We start from the raw sequence: 18,434 nt of genomic DNA, 5'->3' as shown, positions 1-18,434 counted from the left end.
GCTTCCCGTGTTAATCTAGTGTCCACAATGCTCACTATGTTCTCAAGGCCCTCGAATGCGCCATCTAGATTGGAAGACGCAAAGGGGTTATCGAGAGCGAGGAGAACACACGCATACTGAAATACGCTCCCCAGCGCGTTGAAGAACAGATGTCCTTTTTGGACCTGTTGGCATGCTGTCTCGACAGCATTGTTCCCTGCCGCAATGATGAGTTGAATAACTTCATCCGTAACGGGGCTTTTTAGTTGACGCATGCGTCGATATAGGTAGAATGTAAGGTCCGCCCTGGTTAAAACCAAGAACGGGTGACCCAAGGGAGCTTCATGGAGAGCTTTCATGCGCTCTAGCATTTCTTTGCCCAAGTCTTGAGGCTTGTCTGCCAGGCAAAATGTCGAGTTTGGCGATGGCAAGATCTCAGCCATCCGTACGTGTTGGTAAGCAAATGATCCAGGAATAGGAGTGATACTACTGCATGATACTCTGGGGAAACTAACAGCAGAGCGACCATACTCGTAGCAAGTAATAATGTGAAAAGACCAGGAACACCAGAAGATGCGTCTAAGTCTATCCGGGTTGAAGCCTGATACCGAAGTACCCGCCATACTCGCAATCTTGGAAATATTTTCCTCTTCATGTAGACCTACGGCTTCTGCCAGATGCATGGCCGTGCATGAAGCTATCCAAGAGTTGTTTGGTCTGGTCGTGAATCGTAGATATGCCGCGCGCAGAGACCAACCGACAACCAGTTGCACAGAGGCTCTGCGTGTTGCTGCTGGGTCCTCAAGAACTGTCTTGGCAAAGTGTACGATATCGACCTCGCGATCATGGCCGTTGTTGAAAGAAAGAAAGGACCCAATCGCTGCAACACCAGCTGCCACGGCGGCGAAGACACCATCGCGGAGTTGGCCTTGATAATAGAGACGGCACTGATGGAGGAATGTGCTCTGATCTAGGAGATCGAAGATGATGCCAAAGACGGTAAAGAAGGTGTTAGAAAACGTGACCAACTCTGCTTCGGATATTAGCTCTGCCAGGTCCCCATGCGGAATTGACTTTTCTTCAGGTCGAATGCCAAAGTTGTACCCGAATGAATGCAGAGTGGGAGGTTTCTCTGATTCCAAGTGTAGCCCAAGAATGTGAGGGAATGCAATCGCCGAGGATGCATTTACATAACGTGGCTGTCGCTCATCCAGCATGCCGCCTTCGAATGCGGGAGGGCTCGTCTCTTGGCGCGAGGTAGTCGAGTTCACAGCTTCGGGGCTTTTGTTGCTTGGGGGGTTCAAGTTAGGACTCGTTGATGAATTCCTAGGGGGCTGCGAGACGAATGGGGCCAGAGGGCTGTCGTCATGAGCGTACTCGCATGCGTAGCCATAGGTAGTGCACATTCCACAAGGTGAGCTGCCATCACATTTGCGTTTTCGTTGACGACAAGGAATGCACGCCTTTCTTATACGCCGCCGTTTTGACGATGGTTCTGGAGCACCTTGCTGACCATGGCTGAGGCTCATGGTGTGAGCTTAAGATGCTTTTGTAGTCGATGTATCAAGTTGGGTAGCTAACAGAAGAGTTTCGGCATGATTTCAGACGCCGGGTTTTGTTTGCGTCCGGATCAATCTTGTCCCATCCCGCTTCGGCTTTAAATGCGGCGGCTAAGAGCTGTTAGTGCTTACACTTTCAAAAGGTGTCTGTCCTAACAAGACTTAACATTCCATACATGCGATGAAGCCATTCAGGTAACAGGAAGAATATCGTGGACTGGACCACCCCCAGACTATCACCTCTGTGGCAGGAGATCTAGAACCTTTACTCGAATTAAAGGTCAGCTGACTCTGGAACAAGTTACCCCTAATCATACATGAGCGTTGGAACAGGGCGATTCCATGTGGTCCTTGGCACTAGTACGACTGTCTTGGTAGGGCCAGAGTTGTGTAGCTGCTTACTATTGAAACCTGATTATCAATTTAATTGCTCCCTTACTCCTTCGCGTCCTTGAGTAGCTTGTCCAGCACTGCCAATCATCTCGCACCCCGTCTTCGATACCATTCTGCTAGGCAGTATCCGAGAGCAATCACGATTCCAAGACCTGCAAGTCCAACACCCACATACCACGCCCCACGATAACCAAGCAGAATATCTCGACCCCCGTTATTGACATTGTACTCAACAGTACCCGCAAATCCTAAACCGATGGAGATGGAGTAATTAACGACGGTATTGACCAGAGAGGCAGCCAACCCCTGGTGCTGTTTGGGCATGGCCCTACTTAAAATGATGGTCCCGGCGGGAAAAGACATATCCATTCCCCAGGGAAGAATGATGAGGCCGACAAAAGTCTGGGCCCAGTAGGTCTGCTTAATAGGAAGAGTCGAGAAGAGAATACCTCCGACGGTGAAGCAGGTCATTGCAATTAGCATGACGGCCGAAGCAGGTATGCGACTAAGGAGGACACCCGTGGTTAAAGCAGCGCAAAGGCCACTGATGGCAACGACAGTGAACTGAGCCGAAGTGAGGAGCGGTGTCTGTTGACGGAGGATCTCGAGGAAATTCCAGATGTAGAGGACGAAGATTCCAAAGCTTGACCATCCTGCAGCGATACAGCCCAGGGCAAATACCGAGTCCACTTTCAGGACGCCGAAGGGTATGAGTGGGTGACTTGCTTTGGTCTCAATGAAATAGAAGAGACCAAAGAGCAATACGCCGAGGATCAGCGTGATGTAAGTATAAGGAACGGTCCATCCAACGGTAGGCCCCTGGTTCCAGGCGAAGTTGAACAGAACAAGCGCTACCACGCCGGTGATGGAACCTAGGGCATCCACACGCATCCAGATACTTGATGATGAAGGTGCCCGGTTAAGAGAATGCTGAGAGGAAGGAATAATGAGGAAGCCGGCCAAGGCAAGCGAAAGACAAGCAGCGCACATGACCCAATAAGCCCAGGGCCACCAGACTCTCTGGCTTAGAAGGCTGCTGAATACTGCTCCCAGGACGAATCCCCCGGGCGCAGTGGCGCCAAACATGCTAAACACCATGTCCTGACGCCGACCAGGCTCGTAGGCATGGCTCAAGATGGCGATGGCGTTGGGGAGCATAAATGCCGGGCCAATGCCTTGCATGGCTCTACAGAAGTCGAAAAGTATCGGACCGCTGTAGACGGAAAAACCGGCGATGAGTGACCAAAGGCCATACCAAATGAAGCCGCCAACAAAGAAGCGCTTGTAACCGAAAACGTCACCCAAGCGGCCGGCAATAAGAATGAAGGTGCCGACGGTTAGGGAGTATGCGGCGGTAAACCAACTGATCTGTCCGGGATTGTCTATGCCGAAAGAGTCTGCAATTATGTGCATCGGTACAACACTGAGAGCAAGACCGGCTTGGGTCATGAGCTGGGCGGAACAGACGATGGCAATAAATGCTATCTCGCCAAGAAGTGAATGTGGTGGCTCAAAGTGTTCATCCGAGATCGAGTTTCTTGTTGATCCTTCAGTTCTGTTGTCGTTTTCGGAATGGGCCTTTTCGGAGTCCTCGGAGGAACGACCCTGATGTGGTTCAGGCATGTTTGTTTAGAGGCTGTCAGACACTTGGTGTGAGAACGGAGAGAAATAGAGGCGGGAGGCCGGGAAAGGTAGGACAACGAGAATTGTTGAAGTTATGTAGCCATCTTGGGTAGATCGAAGTGCGCCATGTCTTGTATTTATCAGCTCCGAGCCTTGTAAAACTCTGTGATAAATAATCCAATCGTGACGTTGTGTCATGGACTATCACAAAGTTGCCCCCGGCTGCTGCGGATCGGCGCGGGAATTGCGGGTTAGCGGATGTTGCGGATCTCTCAGCATCTGGAACCCGCAATGACCCGATGACTTTGAGATATATGTTTCGGGGCTTTCTTCTATTGTAGCACTGCATAGTTGGTCCCATACTTGAACTAATACTTGGAATCCGTACAAACAAACTTGAAACTTTCACACCTTGACTCTCAATCGCCATGTCTTCGTCACGTCCAACTCTCATGCGCTCCCTCCTCCTCACCAAACCTGAAGGCTCCCTCAAGCCGAGTCTCTCCTTCACCACGAAGCAGCCAGTTCCAGTGCCTCCTCCGGGGCACTTTCTTGTCAAGGTCCACGCCTCCGCAATTCAGCCCTCCGACAGTTTCAATGCCCTCGGTGGCTTCGGCTCAACTACATTTCCACGTATTCCTGGGCGAGACTTTTCTGGCGTCGTTGTCGCCTCTGGTGATACTGAGCTCTCTCCGCTCCTGAACTCGGCCGTGATCGGCACTTCAGGCTTCACTCATGCTTTTACGGAGGATGGATTTCACGCCGAATATGCTGTTGTGCCTGCTGATGGTGTTGCGCCAAAGCCACCAGCCCTCACTCATACACAGGCGGCCACCATTGGAGTTCCCTTCACAACAGCAGCTCTCATGGTTAAGCGCTCAGGCGCTGTGGAAGGGGATAAAGCACTTGTCTTGGGCGCTCGAGGTGCTGTTGGCAGTGTAGCTGCAATTATGCTTGAGGAGCTTGGCTGTCAGGTTATTCGAGCCATCCGTGGCCCTGGAGCTGATGTCGATACCAGCGCTGATCCCGAGTTGCTCGTGGTGCAAGATCTGACCAACAAGAAGGGTGTGAATGTTGTCATCGACACAGTTGGCGTTCCAGCTCTCACAGCGGCCGCCATCGACGGCGCCCTCGCTCACAGCGGCACACTGGTCTTTATCGCGGCGCCAAAAGGTGGAAGCCCGACGCTGGCGCTAAAGATGCGAGACTTTTACCGCGCTGAGAAGAGCCTTATTGGTATCAACTCGGTGGCACACAAGAGCAGTGTGATGGCTGGGCTGCTTCAAAGTCTTGAGCCTATCTTTCAGAGTGGCAAGTGGGAGCAAGCTGGCGATAGTAAATGGAAAGAGGTCACGTTGGAAGATGCAGAGAAGGTATATCTAAACCATGCATCAGGAGAAAAGTTTGTCATCAAGATGTAGACTAGAGGAGCTCGAAGGGTCGTTGGTTCATCACACTTAGAGAGCACGAAGATTGCCATAGGTACGCAACATCAGAGGACCTTTGGCATTCTATTTCAACATTTCTTCCCTTTATCCCCTTCGTCTATCTTTAACAGCAGCTATAGAGCCCTGTTTCATCCCTGTATCTTCTTGGTCCCGTCTATAATGGACTGCGCAAAGGTGCCTCTCACCGCCGCCTTCTCGACTGTCAACAGCGACGTGATAGTGCCTCCCTTTGGCGATGACACATTCTCCCTATACTCTGCCGGCGAGCACTCGCCTTGGCGCAGCATCTCTGCCAGCCCCAACATGCTCTGTGCTGCCAGCTCCAAGGCTTCAGACCTTCGCATGCCTTCCATAACACAGCCATCCAGAAGTCCATCCAAGGCGACAGTTAGAATTGCCATTGATGAGCCGACGAGCAGAGAGCCGATGTCAAACACTTCTGAAGCCAATATTTTGACCCCCCCAATCTGCTCGAAGATCCAGCGCAAGGTATCACTCAACTGATCTGGGAGTGAAGGGTTATGCTCGATGATAGTCATCGACTGGCGAATTCGCGCTGCGACGTTGGGCATGGCGCGGACAACACAGGGCCTTGGGCTTGCGTCTTTGTTGTTGCTAATATAGCTTTCCAGGACTTGTGGTGTTTTCCCTGCGAGAACACTGATCAAGAACTTTCCGGCAAGTGCCTCTTCCACGCCCTCGGCACCCAGGATGTCTTTGGCCATGTGTGGCTTACAACCGAGGATGATGATGTCGGCCTCCTTCATGGCCCAGATACTTTTGTCGTTGGCCAACACTATTCGTTCCATGTCTTGCTCAAACTGGGACTTGAGGTGATCTCTAGACTCAGCCGTCTTTGTGACAACGATGAATCGCGAGATGCGGGGATTGGGACCTGCTCGTGTCGCGTCCAGCAACCCGCTCAGTATGGCAGAGCCCATGTTGCCTGCACCATCGCATCAGTCTGGTTATCTTCTCTCGTGCACAACAAAGGCGGCCTACCACAGCCAACAATGGTCAGGGTCTGGTTGGATGCCATGGTGCTTCACAATGTAGAGTGAACTGGCAAGGGGGAGGTGAGCCGGCGTCCAACTCTAACTTGGCACAGTAGGTACTGTACCTCTCGGCAACTTAGATTGATGGTCCTAGCTTTTACTCGGCTATTCTTGACTCACCAGTGTCTCGGTGGTTATTGCTCCGACCTCGCCGATAAAGGAGACCAAGAGTTTCTACTTTTATGCGGGGTGCAGCAACGGACAATCCTCTTATCGCCCCCGATTTCGGGTTTTCGGTCATTTGAACCAATAGAAGGCCATCAATTCGTGTTCCCAGAACCCGGGGGACAAACGCCTCCATGTGGAGCGGCGCTTATCTTCGGATTCTACCGTTGACACTGCAGGGAGTTCCATCCATCCCAGGATCCCAAGATTACGAGACGTTTATCGCGGGCTTGGCGTTGATTCGCTAGTCAGTGCCGTGGTGAAAGATTGTCGGCTTCGTCTCCAACTTGAGCCTGACTGCTGCGTCACAAAGTCAGCCGGATTTTGGTTCGGCCTGGGTGCAGTCCCCCGACCTCCATCATGCCTCGCAAGACCTTCACAGGCTGCTGGACATGTCGGTCGCGCCGGCTGAAATGCGACGAGACGAAGCCGGAGTGTATCCAGTGCCAGTTGAAGGGCATTTCTTGCGGAGGCTACCATGCCAGGCTTCAGTGGATGCGTCCCGCCTCCATTTATGGCAACCTGGACAATGACACCCCGACGGAGCCTCAAGACGTGCATAGGCGGAGGCTTCTTCCTGGTAAGTCAGGCTGGTCGTTTCACCACTGGCATTTCTAGTCACTAATCTAGTCATAGCCTCTCGTATGAAGTCTCTGGGCATCGAGGCGGCACTATCTGACATTGATAAAGCTGCAGCACGGTCAACATCCAAATCCTGTGGTCCATTCTCGGTGTTTACCATTGAGAGTAGCCATGGTGCGCCAGAATCACTGCCCCTCGCTTGTGACGAGTCAGAGGCTTCGGTTGAGCACACCGGAGATGAAGTGCATGTACCAAATCCGGTTGACGCAACCTTGGATCATGCTCCTGATATTGCAGGGCTAGACTTTGCCCTTCCTGAAGAACCTGCTACTGCAGAACCTGAGCAGCTGGTAGGTGATTCTATCATCAGAACAACGCTTGAGAGAACCATCCCAATCAATGAAACCTCCCAACAGCTCGACTTTCTCGCTACTGGAACGGCTATGGTTGGGGTTCTACAAGATCTGGAGGAGGCCGAGGATATGGAAGAAGACGGAGCGCAGACATCATCCCATCCGGACACATCGGTCGAGCCAGGTTATTCGCCCTCCATCTACCCTGTTGGAGGCGATCCATCTGCAGAAGTATTTCTCAAGGCAGAAGTTCGACACCTGCTCCGCAACTATGTCGAGAATGTTCTCTTCATCTTCAGCCCTCTGGATCTCCCAAACTCTCCCTGGAGAGACTTTCATCTGCGCCAGGCGCTTCAGTGCAGCATAGAACTGGAGATTATTGGCCGCGCGCCGCCGTCAAGGAGGGCTCTTCTCCAGACTATACTCACAGTCAGTGCTTATAATCTGCGCAATGTCAACTCGTCTGACCCCGAGGTGAGTCGGAAGTGGGGTAATGTGGCCTCAAACTACAAGTGCGAAGCTCTGAAGCTGCTCGAGACGTGTGTGGGCGAGTCATACGCCGACCTCACCGACTCAGTATACAATGAACTTCTTGCAGCAATGCTGTGTATGGTTACAATCGATGTGAGCGTCATGCTGCCAAGCCTGTAAGCTCCGGATGCTGACTTTGAGTAGGTCATCTCCGGGGATACTAGCACCTCCGAGATCCATCTACAAGCCTCTGAGACGCTGATCAGAGCCCGTATTGCCAGATGTGGCACCCCTGACTGCGATACTACTAAAGGGCTATATGCCATCTTTCTCTACCTAAGGACTATGCAGGAAGCCACCAAGCTGCTGTTTGACCGGCCACAACCGAGTCCGAGGTCAGTCACCAGTGCGTCGAGCCATGCCAAGGAGTTTGAAGACATCGCGGAACTCATGTTCTCACGGGAAACTGGTGGGGGGATTGAGTCAGGGTCTCTGGAGATAATATACGGTCTCCCAAGAAGCCTACTTCTGCTTCTTCGAAAAGCAACCAGAATCCTACGCACCATCGATGAATACGAACAGAGCTATGAAGGCGAGTTCGCTAGTCTCCCCACCCATTCAGACATTGGGCTATTGGAAGATGAGATTCTTGAATGGCCTGTCGATGAGGCAGTTGCTAGAATGGAGGCAGCACCGGTCTCTGAAGGAAATCGTCTGGTCATGCAACACTATACCCGAGCCTTGCATAAGGCACTTGTCATATTTTATAGCCGAAAAGCTCAACATATGCACCGCAGGCATCTCCAACCTTATGTCCATGAGGTTCTGCATCATCTCGAGGAGATTGAGCGAGTAAAAGAGAGCCACTCGCTTCGGACTGGGCATATGCCTTGGCCGGCTTTTGTGGCGGGATCACAAGCCATGACCAAGCCAACGCAGGATCGGTTCATCACATGGTTCAACAAAGTCACGATAGAGGGTATCTGGACGTCTACCCTGTCCAAAGACGCTCTTGTAGGTATCTGGACCCAAACAAATACTCCTGCTGGGTTTCCAACGTTGAGCGGGGTGCATCTTGTACTGACTTGACAAATTTCCATGAGGGAGTGGACGAGAATGTATTAAGCCACGAGGCAGGAGGATGTATTGAAATATAGGTAATCAAGGCCTTTTGCTTTACTGGAGGCTTCATTGATGAGTAGGATATAGCAAAACCCATCACCAGACGCCAAGTTCATCCATGCCTCATAGTTAGCACTTCTACGACTCTACATTGATAGAGACTGACTTGTTCATCCTTGGTGACGACCTGTTTTCATGATGGAAAGATATTGGCTTCTTTAATCACTATATGGTGAGAATAGGTGCAGGATACCACACTGTAGGGCAGGATACAAGGGGGTCAATTGTTAGAGGCGTAAGGCTCCATACTACTTGCGCCAAAGCTATCACCCCCGGAAGCCGCGCTTATCCCTCAGTCCCCCCTCTTTGGAGGCACCGTCACAAGTCCCTTTGACTCCTTGGTCTTCCACTGTATAGCTTTGCAGATTTCATAAATGGCTGTCAGATTCGGGGTAGCGACTCCCACCTTCTTTGCCTCCCGAAGGGGCTCTCCCACTAGGTACTCGACCTCCATCAGGTTGCCCTATGTTAGAATAACAGGTTAGCTCCTGAGCGACCGACATATGAGTACAAATGAAAATCCTGCGGCTTTGCTCTAACCTTTCGAAAGTCACAAAGCATACTCGGCTCGAGATACAGGTCCATGGGATCCAGATTGATCATTGTGTCGATGATGTCCTCTGGCAACTGATAGCCGCATTTGCTCGCAACTTCGAATACCTCCTTCATAGCTGGCCTTACGAGCCCCTCTACGAGAGTATCGGCTAACCGGACTCTCGAAGAGTCTAGGTTTGTGATGGCACACAGCGGGTTCATGACGCCGTTGAAGACAATCTTGCGCCATCTCGCCCACTGGACGTTATCAGAAAACTGGACATTTGTCTTTCCTCCGGCTCCGTACATGGCGATAAAGGCGTGCGCAGCTGCGACTTCGTCCTTGTCATCATCGAAATTGGGATTGTGGAAGGCGCCCAGATAGAGAATGTCAGGATCGACATGGGAGATGATGCCCAGTTGTCTCTCGTGTGAACCGATCATCGAAACCCCGGAGAGGACAATGTTGTCTGGGAACCTCTCAAACACAGGCTTCTCGATGTTGAGCCCGTTCTGTATCATGATAACGACAGTGTGACCAGGGGTGACAGCTGGCGCTATGAGCTCTGGGAGCGTGGGCGGGACGTCGGGGCAATTCTTGGTCGTTGTAATGACATAGTCGAAAGGCGGCAGCGAGTCTCTGGCGACATCAGGCACCGAGTTGACGACTGGGATTGACCCGGTTAGTCTGTTCATCTGCATGGCCTGGTACTTTTATTCACCTTTTGTGGGTTTCCAACCGGGAATGTCACCGTGGTCGATGCTGTTGATGATGTATCCTTGTTGGTTGACCAAGTTGAAGTTTGATCTCAAGACCGACGTCACAGTGCCTTGTCCACCGGCCTCAATGTTGAGTGCCACGATCGCTCCGACGCCTCCTCCTCCGATAAGGAGTACATTGGCCTTACCAGCCCCCGTTGGCGGCATAATGGTCGTTTGGAAGGTGTATTGAGGGTATACTCGTAATGACGCATCCATGTTGGGTGGACGGCACACGCCCTATATAACAGTGAAGCATTGTTTCCATCTGCATCATTAATAAAAGACTTCTCTCTCTGTTGACTTCGGGAGGGACCGATCTACACCCCCCGCCGTCTAACATTGTAACGGGAACGCCTAAATCACCATCATTCTGCCTTGTTAGATAACAAGCCATGGCCAGAAATGGTAGCTGATAACATCGACTGCTGATTCGCTACGTACTCCGCTACATCGGCCCCACCACGGCGTCGGCTTTGTTGGCGAATAGGAAGCCGTTGTCTAGAGACCCAACAACCGCTCCGGATGAAGAAGCTGGCCCCTTTCCATTATAGGCAGCTCATGCCATCTGCTGCTTCTTACGTGGGCGCCCTCATACCGTGGTCCTGTTGTAGACAAGCTGCGTAGGTCTCAGGCCAAAGTGTGCCGCTATCATTCAACTGCCTTTCTCGAAAGCGACTTCGGCGTCAAGAGCCTGCAGTAGCATGTTGTTCCTACGTGGGGCGGCATTGCCAATTGCATCTCTGACGGGCCCTCATCAGGGAATCGCCTCTCAGACAACGCCTGAATTCACCCTATCGGTAATCCCTTTTGCAAATCCCCATGTCTATTCTGACATGATGCTCATCGAGGCAAGTGACTCCGACGCGCCGCAATTTCGGGTATCTTATTATTTTGTCCAGCCATTGCCCTGGTTCTTGTGGAGTGGACTTATATCAACCCCTTATCTAGCCCGAGTGAAGTAATTCAACCATCTCACAGACCGTACAACAGCTTATCGCTAGAATCCGGGCCTCTACAATGTCTTCTACTACTACTACTGTCATCACAAATACCCAAGGCAAGCGGCAACAGGACCGCGTGGCCGATACCAACGAAGGCAACGCCCTCCAGAGTCTCTCTCAGGGAACCATTCTTCAGGGCCCACCGCACTTCAACTCATTTGAGAAGCAACGAAGATGGATGCTTGAACACATGGCCGGTGCTTTCAGAGTCTTTGCTCGCAAAGGGTACACCGAAGGACTGGCAGGTCACATCTCTCTCAGAGATCCCGAGCACACAGACTGCTTCTGGACGAATCCGTATGTTTTCCATCTCAGGTCTTCTTACATCGATGACGCAAGCTGATCCCTCCCTTCAACTTTGTAGTCTTGCCCACCACTTCGGTCTCATGAAGGTTTCCGACCTCATCCTGCTCAACCACAAGGGCGAGGCAGTTGGAGGCAATACGCACAGGCCAGCCAATGCTGCAGGATTTCAGATCCATAGTCACATCCACCATGCTCATCCACACGTCAACGCTGCCTGTCACGCCCACTCCATCAACGGGCGAGCATGGGCGAGCTTTGGAAAGCGACTGGACATGCTTCATCAGGATGCCTGCAACTTCTACGGGGATGCGCATCAAGTGTATCAAGATTTTGGTGGAGTGGTGCTGGATCCGAAAGAAGGAGAGAGGCTGGCTGCCACACTGGGCCCAAGAGGAAAGGGGCTCATCCTACAGAATCACGGCCTGTTGACTGTCGGGAAGACGGTCGATGAGGCAGCCTATCTCTTCTCACTTCTGGAGGCCTGCTGCGAGATCCAACTCAAGGTTGAAGCTGCAGGCCTCACGAAGGTTCTAGTAAAGGAGGAGGCGGCAAGATTCACATACGAAATTACAAGCAATCCGGTAAGGTCATTTTATCACTACAGCAGGTGGTACCATCTGACAAGGTTTCTAGGACGGCCTATACACCGATTTCCAGCCAGACTACGAGTATGAGTTGGCTGCCTCCAACGGGGAGTTTTTGAAGTGATGGAGAAACTCCAGAAACGGAGATCTCTAGCACTTGCTATCTTCTCTGACGCTGCATGGAGGGGAATGGCTTTCATGGCGATGATTAATGCCTAACCAAGATAGCTGCACTATCACTTAGAAATGCAATAACCGTCTGTCTTTTCTTGTTCACACCATCTTGCCTGTTCCTCTTGTATCATCCCTTTGTCCGCATGACTGTTGAGAACCGATATATGGGAGTATATTCTGACAACATAAAAGGGGAGAACTATTTGTTTTGATAGATAAACGCAGATTATGGAGCGAGCGTGCGAGTCGGAAGTCACGGTTACCAAGATCATCTCATCAAGACGACTGTTTGAAAAGACACTGGCGCAGTGTAGATATCGAAACTTCTTCCCCCTAAGCTTCAATTATTGGGAGATGCGATGGCAGAGGAACTTTTCGTCTTGAAATCGTGGTGAGATGTAGTACCTGTGAGGACAAAACGTAAAGGCTACATGACCATCTTCGTCGTTGCGTAGAAAGTTGATGACATACTGGAATGCGGGGAGGGTTGACGTTTAGATCAAAGGTTCAATCAACACAAGCACGGCAGAACGTTTACAAGTCCGCTAGAGGCATAGACAGAAGTTTAAATATCAAAATGGTTTCTTTTCAAGCACTCAAATGTATCCTGTAGCTTCAATCTCTACTTCAGCACCTAGCGGTAACTCGGCAACCACAACGCAGGTCCGGCACTGGCGCAGGAAGATTAGTCAATGAGCCTTGAGGGAACGCTGGGAGACGCTTACAGGCTTCACATCCTGCGTGAAAAACTTTGCGTATGCCTCATTAACACTGCTGTAGTAGTCGATGCTGGACAGGAAAATGTTGACTTTCACAGTCTTCTGAAGGCCGCTCCCGGCAGTTTTCAAGACGGCGTCTAGATTTTTGAGAGCTTGTTCCTGAAGATGAATTGTATCAGTACATTGCCACTCTCTGGAGCCAGGTCCTTGAGAATATTCCAGAATGACATACCGTACGGTCCGTCACCGTGCCTGTGGCAAACTTGCCAGTGGCCGGGTCGATCCCAAGAGAGCCAGAGCAGTACACCATGCCGTTATAGACTACCGCCTGTGACATGAGGGGACTCGGGGGAGGGGCATCTTTGCTAAGCACCGGGGTTGCCATTGTGTGTATTCGGAGATGCTGAGAAGAAATTTGATGAGACAAGGTTGTGCAAGCTGGAGCTTTTATCATATCCGATAGAAGAGGGACCTGTCCGAGTAAGTTAGAAGGCTGTAACAAGTCAGATGCAATAGATCTGTGGCCGCCAGCCGTCAACACTCGGTGATAGGAGCATTGGTCAACAGATCGGGTCTCCCTCTTTCTTCTTAAAGAGGAAACCAACGGAAATGGCTTAGTCAATGAATTAGTCTTTCTGGGATCCTTGTCTCGAAAAGGCAGGTGACCCCTTCAGGCTCAAGGCCGTTTCTAGCAAACGCTGGAAAGAGTAATCATCGAATTGAGGGCCTTCACAAACAAACATGGCTATGCATCCGCACGCGATAAGGGCGTGGCTTTTCAGCTGGCTTCTTGTAATCAAGTCATGATAAGAGAGGTATACAGTGCCCGCTTTCATCATCGGTTTGCTTAAAAGTGGCCAAGTATGCTATGGTGAAGCCCTGCCATGCAAAATAGGTGATATGGTCAAGAACAAGACGACGAGCAGTCGTAGAGTGAAAATTACTTCAGTAAATAGATAAGTACTACAATTTGGAGACGTCTAACTTCAGCAATGAATGTTACTATAGTATCGATTAACTGGTCGACTCGGGATAAAAAAGGTGACCTATCCATTCAAGGTAAAAAAAATCGCGTCACTTGCTCACCCAGCTTCTAATCTATCATCTTACATATGCGACCTGAAGGGGCTACCATGGAGATTTACCACTCAATCAAATGTCAATAGACTCACTGTGTGGCATAGCAAACTTGTTATTTGTGTCTCTACCCACACAATCAAAACCTTGGCTCTTTGGTTGACACGTTGATTAGCATCGACTTGACCGTCAGATACTCGTCGATACCATGCCGGCCACCTTCTCTGCCATAGCCACTCTCCTTGACACCACCAAATGGACTCTCGCACGCACTGAGAACTCCCAGATTGACGCCCACCATCCCAACCTCAAGTGCCTCGGCAACTTGCCACATTCGAGGGGTGCTCTCGGTACAGATAAAGCTGCCAAGTCCGACGTCACAGTCATTGGCCAGTGCAATGACCTCGTCGGTTGTTTCGAACTTGTACAAACCAACCACTGGCGCAAAAGTCTCTTCTTGGGTCATTAGCATGTCGTGGCTCATGCCTTTGATGACAGTTGGCTGAATAAAGTATCCCTTGTAGTCGGTCAGAGGTGCTCCTCCAAGAACCACCTGGGCGCCACGCGTCTTTGCATCTATAGGGGATTAGAACAGTTCTTGAGAGTAACTTGGTCACTTGCCTTCAATGTGACTCATCGCCTTATCAACAGCGCGCTCGTGTGTGAGGGGCCCTATGAAAACATCTGGCTCGGAACCAGGACCGACCTTAAGCGTCTTGACCTTGGCGACAAGAGCTTCGGCGAACTGATCATATATGCCGCTCTGCACAAAGACGCGGTTGGCAGTTACGCATGTCTGACCAGAGTTCCTAAACTTTGCCATGGTAAAGGCCTCGATGGCTGTCTCCAGGTCGGCATCATCAAATACAATAAAAGGGCTGTTTCCACCAAGCTCCAGGGACAGTTTGGTAAGGTTGCCGCTGCACTGGCTCGCGAGGAGCTTCCCGACTCGAGTGCTACCAGTAAAGCTCAGCTTGCGCACGTGCTTGCTGGTACAAAGTGTCTGGCCAACCTCAGCCACCAGGTCGAGGGTGGTGATGACGTTGATGCACCCCCTGGGGAAGCCTGCCTCTTGGGCAAGCACGGCTTGAGCCAGACAACTTAGAGGCGTCTCTCCAGCAGGTTTCCACACCGTCGTACAACCAGCAGCTAAAGCCGCGCCGCATTTTCGAGTAATCATAGCGATGGGAAAATTCCAGGGAGCCATACATGCTGCAACCCCAAGAGGTTGCTTGAAGGTCAGGATCCTCTGCTTTGGGTTGGACGAGGGGACAACCTCGCCATAGGTGCGCTCGGCCTCTCCAGCGAACCACTCCAAAAAGGAGGCTGCGTAAGTAACCTCTCCTTTGGCTTCAGCCAGCGTCTTTCCGTTCTCAAGACAGAGGATCAGGGCGAGGTCATTGGCGTTTTCCAGACAAAGGTCGCTCCACTTGCGCAACCATCGCGCACGTTGTCTTGCCGTCGTCTGCTTGTATGACTGAAAGGCCGTATGTGCTGATTGGATGGCCTTGAGGGCATCCTCAGATCCCATCTCTGGGACGGATGCGATCCTGTCAAGGGTAGCGGGATCAAGAACTTCAAAGGTCCTGCTGGAGGCTGCATCTACCCAAGAACCATCGATATAGCCTTGAGTTCGGAACAGGTCCTTTCGGACAAGACTGGCGAGAACCTTGGAAGCCATGGTAAAGAGCTCTCTGCCAAAGGCTGTGTCGAAATTGTAAAAGTCGATTTATTGTGAAAGACTCGCAAAATCAAGATTCTGAGTTCCAGAAAGTATTTCATTCCGCTCTGAGTATTGAATATCCAGTCGTTGATTTCATCTACAACGGTCCCTCGCGATCCCACATGAAGTCGGCTATTTGAGACACCCAGCCACGACCGAAGACGCCGACTTGATGACCGATCTGTGGGTTATTGGCGGCAGGCCAAATTAGGAAGGCCATCACGTCTGGCACATGATTGGCTGGTCGTTTGTTAGTGAGAGTACTGGTTTGAGAAACAGAAAGTCAAAGGGAAAGGCGATTGAGAATGACGACACTACCGTTAGTTGAGCTGGAACCCCTCATCTGATCAAATCTCGATCAACCGTTGCGGGGTGACCTTGGATTCTTTGCATCTCATCTGTTCTTGACTGAAAGCCCAAGAACCGCTTGGGCGATATTGATATAACATGTCACTTCATTTCCTTCAGTTGGATCCCTGAAACCATCTCCCAGTTTCTCAAATATCGCCGTCGTCGTACCCCTCCGTTGATCATGCCGACCTTCATCGAGAAGCCTGAAAAGGCTGCCAAGAACTGGGCTCCGTTCTTCCCTGATGAGCCTGAAGGGCCAACTGTCATCACCGCTGTTCCAGGTCCCAAGAGCAAGGAAGCAGTAAGCAGACTTGACAAGGTCTTTGACGCCGGTGCCACTGTCTTTTCGGTAGACTACCACAAGAGCTATGGCAACTACATCGTTGACGTCGACGGCAATGTCATGCTGGACGTGTACGCCCAGATTGCCTCCATCCCAGTGGGATACAACAATCCCACTTTGTTCAAGGCTGCAACCTCTCCCGCCATGGCGTCCGCGCTTATCAACCGTCCCGCTCTGGGTAATTTCCCTCAGAACGACTGGGCCAGCATCCTGGAGACGGGGCTGCTCAAGGTGGCACCCAAAGGCATGAACCAAGTCTATATGGCGCTCTCTGGAGCCGATGCAAACGAGTTGGCCTACAAGGCTGCCTTCATTTGGAAACGACAGCAAGAACGAGGCCAGCGCGATGCAGAGTTTACGCAGGAAGAGCTCGAGAGCACCATGCTCAACCACCAGCCAGGATCACCCAACCTTTCCATCATGTCGTTCAAGGCAGCTTTCCACGGACGTCTCTTCGGTAGCCTGTCCACCACTCGCAGCAAGCCCATTCACAAACTTGATATACCTGCCTTTGACTGGCCTCAGTGCCCATTTCCAGCCATCAAGTATCCTCTTGAGGATAATATCGAGGAAAACAAGCGGGAGGAGCAGAGATGCCTGGAGGAAGCCGAACACATCATCAAGAACTACCCCAGCAAGGTCGCAGCTGTCATCGTGGAGCCTATCCAGTCGGAAGGCGGTGACAATCACGCAAGTCCTGCCTTCTTTCAGGGACTGAGAGAGATTACGAGACGTCACAAGGTTCTCTTGATCGCTGACGAGGTCCAAACCGGTGTCGGGGCGACTGGGCGATTCTGGGCCCATGAACATTGGGACTTGGCTGACCCCCCTGACATGGTGACCTTCTCGAAGAAGGCTCAAACAGGCGGCTTCTACTTTGGCAACCCTGATCTCAGGCCCAATAAGCCGTACCGACTATTCAACACTTGGATGGGAGACCCAGCCCGTGCCATCCTCTTTGGTGCCATTATCGACGAGATTGAGCGACTGGACTTGGTAAATAACACAGCCGCAGTTGGGGATTATCTTTACAGCGAAATTGAGAAGCTGGCCAAGGCGTATCCCGGAAAGTTTGGCAACCTGCGAGGCAAGGGAAAGGGAACCTTTATCGCCTTTGATAACCCTCGACGAGACGAGTTCTTGGCTCTGGCTAAGACCCATGGTATCAACCTCGGCGGCTGTGGAGCATCATCGATTCGGCTGCGACCAATGCTGATTTTCCAGAAGCATCATGCGGACATTCTTCTAGGGGTTTTTGACAAGATTGCAAAGGAACTTTGACTGGATGGGAGATGGTAGGGGAAGGATCCTAGTGTATGTGCACGATGAGTCAAATCACATAGTGAATACAAACCATGCTCTCTTTCACCCTCATGCTTTTGGTCATCTACTCTGTCAAATACAGCTGTATTCTTGGGGGTTATGGAGTGCCATGGCTTTCAAGAACGGTGTCCTTTGTTATCATGCTATAATCTGTTGATATTGTGTTATTTGTTATAGTTGAAGCCGGCCCTTGATGGCATAACTGCGCTAATAGATAGTCCTTTGTTATCGTGACCGATGTCCTCTTTCAAAGGCGTCATTGAGATCAACAGCGCCTGGCTTTCGAAGGTCCGCAATGGCTTCCTCTTAATATGCGACCTGATAAGCGGAACAACTAGGTATGAAACCACAATGATCGAGGTTACCAAAGAAGCAGTAATTTAGATAACAAAAATCAGCCATGTCTATAGAACCTCACTCTAGCCAAGTGAGTGGGAGAATCCGGGAGCGACAGACCAATACTTTGTTAGCTCAAGCATATCGACCAGCCTTTGGTTCTCCGGACCGGCTCATTACCCATATATATCAGCGCATATTTTCAGTGGGCTAGCAAAAAATATTCAAATAAGATCAAGTGAAACTACTTTCCGCTTCGACCACACCAACAAGCTAAACTACAAGTTGCTACTATGCTCAGGAAATTTCACCACTGATCCAAGAAAGATACGACTACCGACTCCACAGCATTCAAAACACACTGCGTCCCTCATCAGCGTCGGCAACTGAA

The 18,434-nt window shown here is 51.0% G+C and overlaps 9 protein-coding genes across 9 annotated transcripts; 4 read left to right on the top strand and 5 right to left on the bottom strand.

Annotated features, from left to right (window-relative positions):
- Nucleotides 1-2,015: 2,015 nt before the first annotated feature.
- LRP88_12760 (MFS transporter) lies at nt 2,016-3,554 on the bottom strand (the record flags this gene model as incomplete). The annotated part of the gene is made up of 1 exon (XM_083249148.1): nt 2,016-3,554. One exon carries the CDS (start codon nt 3,552-3,554, stop codon nt 2,016-2,018), a length of 1,539 nt encoding a protein of 512 aa, XP_083094950.1.
- Nucleotides 3,555-3,982: 428 nt separating this feature from the next.
- LRP88_12759 (quinone oxidoreductase family protein) lies at nt 3,983-4,975 on the top strand (the record flags this gene model as incomplete). The annotated part of the gene is made up of 1 exon (XM_083249147.1): nt 3,983-4,975. The coding sequence occupies one exon, from the start codon at nt 3,983-3,985 to the stop codon at nt 4,973-4,975; it is 993 nt and encodes a 330-aa protein (XP_083094949.1).
- Nucleotides 4,976-5,130: 155 nt separating this feature from the next.
- LRP88_12758 (pyrroline-5-carboxylate reductase family protein) lies at nt 5,131-6,041 on the bottom strand (the record flags this gene model as incomplete). Its single annotated transcript, XM_083249146.1, has 2 exons — nt 5,131-5,948; nt 6,005-6,041. 2 exons carry the CDS (start codon nt 6,039-6,041, stop codon nt 5,131-5,133), a joined length of 855 nt encoding a protein of 284 aa, XP_083094948.1.
- Nucleotides 6,042-6,582: 541 nt separating this feature from the next.
- LRP88_12757 (Zn(II)2Cys6 transcription factor domain-containing protein) lies at nt 6,583-7,808 on the top strand (the record flags this gene model as incomplete). Its single annotated transcript, XM_083249145.1, has 2 exons — nt 6,583-6,802; nt 6,859-7,808. 2 exons carry the CDS (start codon nt 6,583-6,585, stop codon nt 7,806-7,808), a joined length of 1,170 nt encoding a protein of 389 aa, XP_083094947.1.
- A 1,294-nt stretch (nt 7,809-9,102) lies between these two features.
- LRP88_12756 (ketopantoate reductase family protein) lies at nt 9,103-10,322 on the bottom strand (the record flags this gene model as incomplete). The annotated part of the gene is made up of 3 exons (XM_083249144.1): nt 9,103-9,273; nt 9,351-10,012; nt 10,067-10,322. 3 exons carry the CDS (start codon nt 10,320-10,322, stop codon nt 9,103-9,105), a joined length of 1,089 nt encoding a protein of 362 aa, XP_083094946.1.
- An 801-nt stretch (nt 10,323-11,123) lies between these two features.
- On the top strand, nt 11,124-12,121 carry LRP88_12755 (uncharacterized protein; the record flags this gene model as incomplete). Its single annotated transcript, XM_083249143.1, has 3 exons — nt 11,124-11,404; nt 11,472-11,994; nt 12,047-12,121. The coding sequence occupies 3 exons, from the start codon at nt 11,124-11,126 to the stop codon at nt 12,119-12,121; spliced, it is 879 nt and encodes a 292-aa protein (XP_083094945.1).
- Nucleotides 12,122-12,767: 646 nt separating this feature from the next.
- LRP88_12754 (uncharacterized protein) lies at nt 12,768-13,275 on the bottom strand (the record flags this gene model as incomplete). The annotated part of the gene is made up of 3 exons (XM_083249142.1): nt 12,768-12,842; nt 12,897-13,049; nt 13,123-13,275. 3 exons carry the CDS (start codon nt 13,273-13,275, stop codon nt 12,768-12,770), a joined length of 381 nt encoding a protein of 126 aa, XP_083094944.1.
- Nucleotides 13,276-14,106: 831 nt separating this feature from the next.
- Nucleotides 14,107-15,648, bottom strand: LRP88_12753 (NAD-dependent succinate-semialdehyde dehydrogenase; the record flags this gene model as incomplete). The annotated part of the gene is made up of 2 exons (XM_083249141.1): nt 14,107-14,543; nt 14,601-15,648. 2 exons carry the CDS (start codon nt 15,646-15,648, stop codon nt 14,107-14,109), a joined length of 1,485 nt encoding a protein of 494 aa, XP_083094943.1.
- Nucleotides 15,649-16,222: 574 nt separating this feature from the next.
- LRP88_12752 (uncharacterized protein) lies at nt 16,223-17,665 on the top strand (the record flags this gene model as incomplete). Its single annotated transcript, XM_083249140.1, has 1 exon — nt 16,223-17,665. One exon carries the CDS (start codon nt 16,223-16,225, stop codon nt 17,663-17,665), a length of 1,443 nt encoding a protein of 480 aa, XP_083094942.1.
- Nucleotides 17,666-18,434: the final 769 nt, after the last annotated feature.

Source organism: Fusarium phalaenopsidis, assembly GCF_050370095.1.
Source record: "Fusarium phalaenopsidis strain FUZ10S chromosome Unknown contig_32328, whole genome shotgun sequence".
Taxonomy (NCBI): Eukaryota; Fungi; Ascomycota; class Sordariomycetes; order Hypocreales; family Nectriaceae; genus Fusarium; species Fusarium phalaenopsidis.
The sequence above is the reverse complement of the archived record's forward strand: the minus strand, read 5'-3'. Positions and strand labels throughout refer to the sequence as shown.